Consider the following 6,420-nt stretch of genomic DNA (forward strand, 5'->3'; position numbering starts at 1 on the left):
TGCCCAGCCTGGAGACCCAGCACCCCCCCTCCCCAACACACACACACACACACACACACCTGCATTGGCCTCTCTTTATTTGGAAAGTGGGTTGTTCCAATCCTCAAAGGTTTTTAAGGGCTCTTCCTGCGGGTACCTATTAACCCTATGCTGCCCTCTGGATTACAAGAGACTCGTCCTCCAGTCCTGTTAATTGAGGTGTGTGTGTAGTTTTATTATTTATTTATTTATTTATTTATTTATTTATTTATTCATTTATTTAATAATGTTGTTTGCCACGGGAAATCTTAAGCTGCCGAGTCGTCCCGTCCAGGCTGTGTTCATCGGGTGACCTAGGTCAGGAAGGTCTCCCCGCTCCGAGGTGGGGGTGGGGCCGGGGGTGGGGGAGGGCGTCCTTATCTCGCAGCTTCTCCCTTCCCACGGGTCGGGCGCATAAAAGCGCTTGGGGACGCGGCCCTGCAGTGTCGCCATGTCGCCGCTGTGCCCCGTGCTGCTGGCCCTGGCCCTGGCGGCCGTCCCCGGCGTCCGGGCGGCCTGCCCCGCGCCCGCGGACCTCAAGAGGCCGGACGGGACGCGCACGTGCGCCAAGCTCTACGACAAGAGCGACCCCTACTACGAGAACTGCTGCGGCGGCGCCGAGCTGTCGCTGGAGCCCGACACCGACCTGCCCTTCCTGCCCTCCAACTGGGCCAACGTCGCCTCGTCGCTCGTGGTGGCCCCGCGCTGCGAGATCACCGTGTGGTCCGTGCGCGGCAAGGCGGGCAAGACGCGCAAGTTCTCCACCGGCGCCTACCCGCGCCTCGAGGAGTTCCGCAAGGGCATCTTCGGCGACTGGTCCAACACCATCGCGTCCCTCTACTGCAGGTGCCCCCCCCCCCGGCCCCGCCTCCGCCCGCGGCCCCTCGGCCCCGACCCCCGCTGGGAGTCCCTGGATCCCCCTTCCCCTCCCCGCACCCCCCACCCAAGCTCAGGCCAGTCGGATCTCTCTTGGACGCCACTTGGGGATTCCCAGACTCAGAAGCTGGTCACCCCCCTAGCCTCCATTCTGGGAGCACCTGCCTCGCGCCTTCCTGAATCCTGCACCTGCCCACCCACAGGCCCTGCGTCCTAGGCCTAGCTTACAGATGGGGAGCCATCTAACCCCTCACCCCGGAACCCTCCCACCCCCCCACCAACCAAAGCCAGTGGTCCCACCCCCAGATCATGAGATCCTGGAGTTCTCAGATGCAACTTTAGGACTCCCAGATTCGAACCTGACCCACCCCAACAACCCCAGACCCGGTTCTAGGAACACCCTATCTACTCTCATGCTCCCCACCCACCTAGACCCTCTAGATCAGACTCAGCCCCGAAACCATTCCCAAAGCCCCTGTTAAGGTTCTGGAGCCCCCTCCTCACCACCCCCAATCCAACTCTGGGGGCCCTGAGCCCACTGCGGACTCGCCTCTGGAAGCTCACAGACCCTGGGACTAGATCTGGTCCTAGCGCTCTCCAAGACCATGCTGTCTGTCCCTCTCCCCCACAAGAGCTCCAAGAGCCCCTGGGATGCCCAGCTCCCGAACTCGGAGCCCAGCCCCAGCCCCCTGCCCCATCTCAGGCTTTTAGAAGCACCCCATCCCACCTCTGAGCCCCAGGTGCCCCCCTGGTGATAATTTTTTATTTTGTTGCAGATGTTACTGATGTGTTAGAGACACTTCATCTCCAACCCCCAGAGAGTGCAGAGCCCCTCACCTGACCTTGTCACTAGGGTCTGCTGAAGACCCCAAGTCCCAGGAGGAAAGAACTTCCTGCCTGCTCCCCACCCTGCCTTTCCCACAATATAGCCCTTGTGAATGTATCCCTGTCTGCCATCTACTTGTGCTTGGGACCCAGGTCCACACCGGACAGGGGTGGGATGGGGGAGAGAGCAGGGTGGTCAGGCCTGCATCAGCTCATACCTGGGATAATGCTGTAGGTGGGGACCTTCTCATAGGTCCTGCCATGGATTTAGGTGCACGCGAAGACACGCATCCATAGGACACGTGTGACATGTATAGATACCATCAGCTGGTTGTTAAACATTAAAATGCTTCCTGCATTTTTTGGTAGGTTGCCTTTCCCCAAATGCGCCCCCCCCCCCAGCTGTTCTGGCTTGCCAGGGACCTCCAGACTCCCTCGGGATTCATGCATGCAACAGTGAGAGGCCTTTAAGGACCCTACCCCAAGCTAAGACCAGGGTCTCTTGCTTGATCTGGCTAGAGCCCGGGACTAGGGGTTGTTAAAGACTTTCAATTCCTCTTTCATCAACACATGAAAGAAAATTTTTAGCTCAAATCTACAATCTGATGGCCATTGATGGATACCTTCATGGCTCTGGGGACTCCGGAGGAATGAGGGAGGAGAAATGAAGGTCTTATGGAGGGGAGAGGTTGGGGGTCAGCTCTAGGGAGGGTGAAACTTTGGGGTTGGAGAGGGAAGGGGCACGTGAGGAGCATCTGAGAGGACAAGATACCAAGATATGAGAGGAGAGGTAAGTGGAGATGCCAAGAAGCTGTAAACTGGGATAGGTGAAAAGATCAGAGGTCGAGGGAGGTGCAAAAGGCACAGGGGTTGTGAGGTCCTGGAGGATAAAAATTCCAGGAGGTACGAGTGGGCTATGAACTTGGTGTCATTCTGAGAAGCAAAGACCAGGGAAATACTCAGCATCCTTGTGGACGTGAATTTATTCATCCATCAACAAAGACTTCTGGAGCACCCACTCTCTGTGAGGCACTAACTCCGCTGCCCTCAGCCCGCATGGAGCTCAGACAGTGCAGAAGAAATGCCAAAGAGTCCGAGACATTCCAGGGTCCGTGAAGATGCCAAGTGGGAAGTCAAGGGCTAGGCAGGAGTCAGGGGCCTAGGAGGTGGTCAGCGACCAAAGAGGAGCTGGGAAGTCACGGAGGTGTTCAGGGAACAGGTGGTGCGGTGCATGGTGGGGGGAGGGGGGAAGCAAGCGCTACGACAACAGGACAGAGCTCAAGGGTCAAGGACGTGCTAAGGGCTAGGGACTTCTAAAGGTCAGGGAGGTGAAAGAGATGCTGAGAGGTCAGAAGGGATGAGGGAACAAGGAGATACTAAGGGGTCGGGGAGGTGCAAGGGGGCAGGGAGGTGCTAAGGGATCAGGGAGGTGCTAAGGGATCAGGAAAGTGTCAAGGCAGTGGATAAGTGAGACAAGGGGACAGAACAGGCGGGGAGTCAGCCGGTCACTCCCTGAACTGCACGGACACGGAGGAGTCGGTCACCCTTGTCCGCCGCAGCCCACCGGGCTCCCTCCGGTTCTTGGTCTTGTGCAGGAAGTGGACGAAGCGCACCCCGGGACCATACTGGCGGAAGACGTGGGACACCTGCACGGGGCGGCGCCAGGGTTAGGGAGAAGTCCTATCAGGGACCTGTGAAGCCTCTCTCCTACCTCCAACCTCTCTGAGGTCTTGGGACATGAACACATGGCCCGGGTCAGCAGTCAGGACAGAGCCTCACCTGGAGCCAGCGGCCGGGGGGGCCTCTCCCAGAGGTCCGGGGGGCCACGTGGTGCTGCGCGATGACCGTGCGGCGGTCCGCTGCCAGCAGCCAGACGTGCAGCTCATAGACACATGTGTCCAGCCGGCTGTCCTCGTACCTGGCGGTGGGGCCCGGGCCTTCAGCTGCCACTGCGGCTCCAGTGTCCCAACCTCAACCCCTGGCCCTGGACGCCACACAACACACTCTTGCTGGCTCCCACTGTGAGTCCTCCCGGCTGGGTCGTACTGGCAACACAGCACTGACCGGGGACAGCCCCGCACAGTGTCTTCGTGGGAGACAGAGTCTGGTGCGGGAGGCAGACCGGTCACCAGACAGTGACCATCCAGGAATGCTAAGGGCTGGGATGGGGGGAGTGCAGGGCACTGGAGCATAATGCATCTGACTCAGCTTGGGGGTGGTCAGGGAAGGCTTCCTGGTGGAGCCATGGGTAGCAGAATCCTAAAGCCTAAGGAGGAATTTGCGTCGAGGACAGAGGGTGAGAAGCATCTAAGGAAGAAGGAACGGTGTGCCGCCTGGCCCATCTCTGGAAGTCTCAGAGGGAAGGGGCTAGGACAGTAGGCAGGGTTGGATCCTGGGATGGCATGAGGGTCCTGGTGACAGGCTCACCCAGAGGAGGACAGGTGAGGCTGGGGCTCTGGGGAGCCCTGGGTGTCACCCGGCGGGGCGCGCCTACCAGTCCATGACCGTGATGTCTGGCTGTTCGTCATCAAGGAGCTCCTCCCACAGGCCCTCGGCCAGAAGGTCCACACACTGCTGCTTCACGGTCCAGCTGGAGAGAGGGCACGGGGAGCTGAGGTCTGGGACCTGCTGGGATCCTTGCGAGCCGGAAACCTTGATCACCGTGCCCCTGTGGAGACCTCATGGGGCGCCCGTGTACGGGCTCTGAGCACTGTCTCCCCACCCATCCTGCATGGGCTGGTGGGTGGGCAGGTGCAGGATAGCCTCAGCTTCTTCCGTTTCCCTCTGAGGGCCAGACTTGCTGAACCCCACGACGCAGAAGAGAAACAGATGCTCAGGAAGGGACGTCACTTGCCCAAGGTCAAGCAGCAAGGAAGTAGCAGAGCTGGGCTCCCAGGCCAGGCTGTGTGACCCCGAGCCCCCGAGTTACCCCGTCCCATGCAACGGGCTCGGTTTAGTGGAGGTAGGTGGTGGCCTGGGCGACTCCCCTTCCCAGGAAAAGAGGTAGAGTGACGGTCATAGCTGTAATTTATTGAGCACCTACCATACGCAAGCTGGACCCAGCCAGACCCTGTGCTGTGTTTTACGAGCATTCTCTTTTATGACAAACCCTGTGTGCAGAGCAGGAAACTGAGGCCCAGAGGGGCACACAAGCAGTTTCTCTAGGCCCTGCAGTGAGAGGCTGGAGCTAGGGAAACAAACGCAGGCCCCCCGGGGGCCCTGGCCACTCACCTGAGGTTCTGCTGGAGCTTCTCAGTCCCAATGTACCACCCGCGGAAGTTGCCTGGCAGGTGGAGGAGCGAAGGGTTAGAACATGCCCATTCCGCAGGACCACTCCCGCCCCTCGGGCCCAGCCGCCAAGCTCTTACCCAGAGTCCTCCAGGGGCTGCTGGGTGGGACCAGTAGGGGGTGCTGGCTCATAAATGTTGATGCCTGGAAAGCACAGGTGAGTGGAGCCTCCGCAGGGCCTCCAGCCCTCCAGCCTGACACCCCCCCCCCCCAGGGCTGTGCTGGGAAGGGCAGGAATCAGTGCCAGGCCAGACCTGCCTGGCAGGGATGTGTGAGTCAGGGTCCTGGGAGAGCCCTGAGAATGTCCTGGAGGGGAAGGCGATGATGTGGTGAAGAAGGAGGGAAGGAGGAGGAGGGCATCCTGGTGAGACAGAAACAGAGGGAAAGAAGAGGCACCTAGAGAAAGAGCCAGAAGGGAGGCAAAGATGAGGACACCTAAGACAAACAACCAGAGCAGGGACATGTCATAGAGAGAGTTCGGGCAAGTGACGCAGATACAGAGAGACCCACCCCAACAACCCCAGACCCGGTTCTAGGAACACCCTATCTACTCTCATGCTCCCCACCCACCTAGACCCTCTAGATCAGACTCAGCCCCGAAACCATTCCCAAAGCCCCTGTTAAGGTTCTGGAGCCCCCTCCTCGCCACCCCCAATCCAACTCTGGGGGCCCTGAGCCCACTGCGGACTCGCCTCTGGAAGCTCACAGACCCTGGGACTAGATCTGGTCCTAGCGCTCTCCAAGACCATGCTGTCTGTCCCTCTCCCCCACAAGAGCTCCAAGAGCCCCTGGGATGCCCAGCTCCCGAACTCGGAGCCCAGCCCCAGCCCCCTGCCCCATCTCAGGCTTTTAGAAGCACCCCATCCCACCTCTGAGCCCCAGGTGCCCCCCTGGTGATAATTTTTTATTTTGTTGCAGATGTTACTGATGTGTTAGAGACACTTCATCTCCAGCCCCCAGAGAGTGCAGAGCCCCTCACCTGACCTTGTCACTAGGGTCTGCTGAAGACCCCAAGTCCCAGGAGGAAAGAACTTCCTGCCTGCTCCCCACCCTGCCTTTCCCACAATATAGCCCTTGTGAATGTATCCCTGTCTGCCATCTACTTGTGCTTGGGACCCAGGTCCACACCGGACAGGGGTGGGATGGGGGAGAGAGCAGGGTGGTCAGGCCTGCATCAGCTCATACCTGGGATAATGCTGTAGGTGGGGACCTTCTCATAGGTCCTGCCATGGATTTAGGTGCACGCGAAGACACGCATCCATAGGACACGTGTGACATGTATAGATACCATCGGCTGGTTGTTAAACATTAAAATGCTTCCTGCATTTTTTGGTAGGTTGCCTTTCCCCAAATGCGCCCCCCACCCCAGCTGTTCTGGCTTGCCAGGGACCTCCAGACTCCCTCGGGATTCAT

General features: G+C 59.3%; 2 protein-coding genes across 3 annotated transcripts; one reads left to right on the top strand and one right to left on the bottom strand.

The window, feature by feature from the left end:
* Positions 1–108: 108 nt before the first annotated feature.
* On the top strand, positions 109–6,092 carry SYCN (syncollin). Of its 2 annotated transcripts, none has more exons than XM_041744764.1 (2): positions 109–864; positions 5,926–6,092. In XM_041744764.1, the coding sequence occupies exons 1-2, from the start codon at positions 470–472 to the stop codon at positions 5,933–5,935; spliced, it is 405 nt and encodes a 134-aa protein (XP_041600698.1). In that variant the 5' UTR covers positions 109–469; the 3' UTR covers positions 5,936–6,092. The 2 variants fall into 2 exon arrangements, with proteins under 2 accessions (XP_041600698.1, XP_041600697.1); XM_041744763.1 differs by lacking the exon at positions 5,926–6,092 and adding an exon at positions 1,671–1,837 and having other exon boundaries at positions 346–864.
* LOC121484716 (F-box only protein 50-like) lies at positions 2,719–5,470 on the bottom strand. Its single transcript, XM_041744291.1, has 5 exons — positions 5,404–5,470; positions 4,951–5,002; positions 4,214–4,309; positions 3,499–3,637; positions 2,719–3,365 (listed from the first exon to the last, which is right to left on the bottom strand). Exons 1-5 carry the CDS (start codon positions 5,468–5,470, stop codon positions 3,225–3,227), a joined length of 495 nt encoding a protein of 164 aa, XP_041600225.1. The 3' UTR covers positions 2,719–3,224.
* Positions 6,093–6,420: the final 328 nt, after the last annotated feature.

The sequence above is a fragment of the Vulpes lagopus genome, chromosome 2 (assembly GCF_018345385.1).
Source record: "Vulpes lagopus strain Blue_001 chromosome 2, ASM1834538v1, whole genome shotgun sequence".
Taxonomy (NCBI): domain Eukaryota; kingdom Metazoa; phylum Chordata; class Mammalia; order Carnivora; family Canidae; genus Vulpes; species Vulpes lagopus.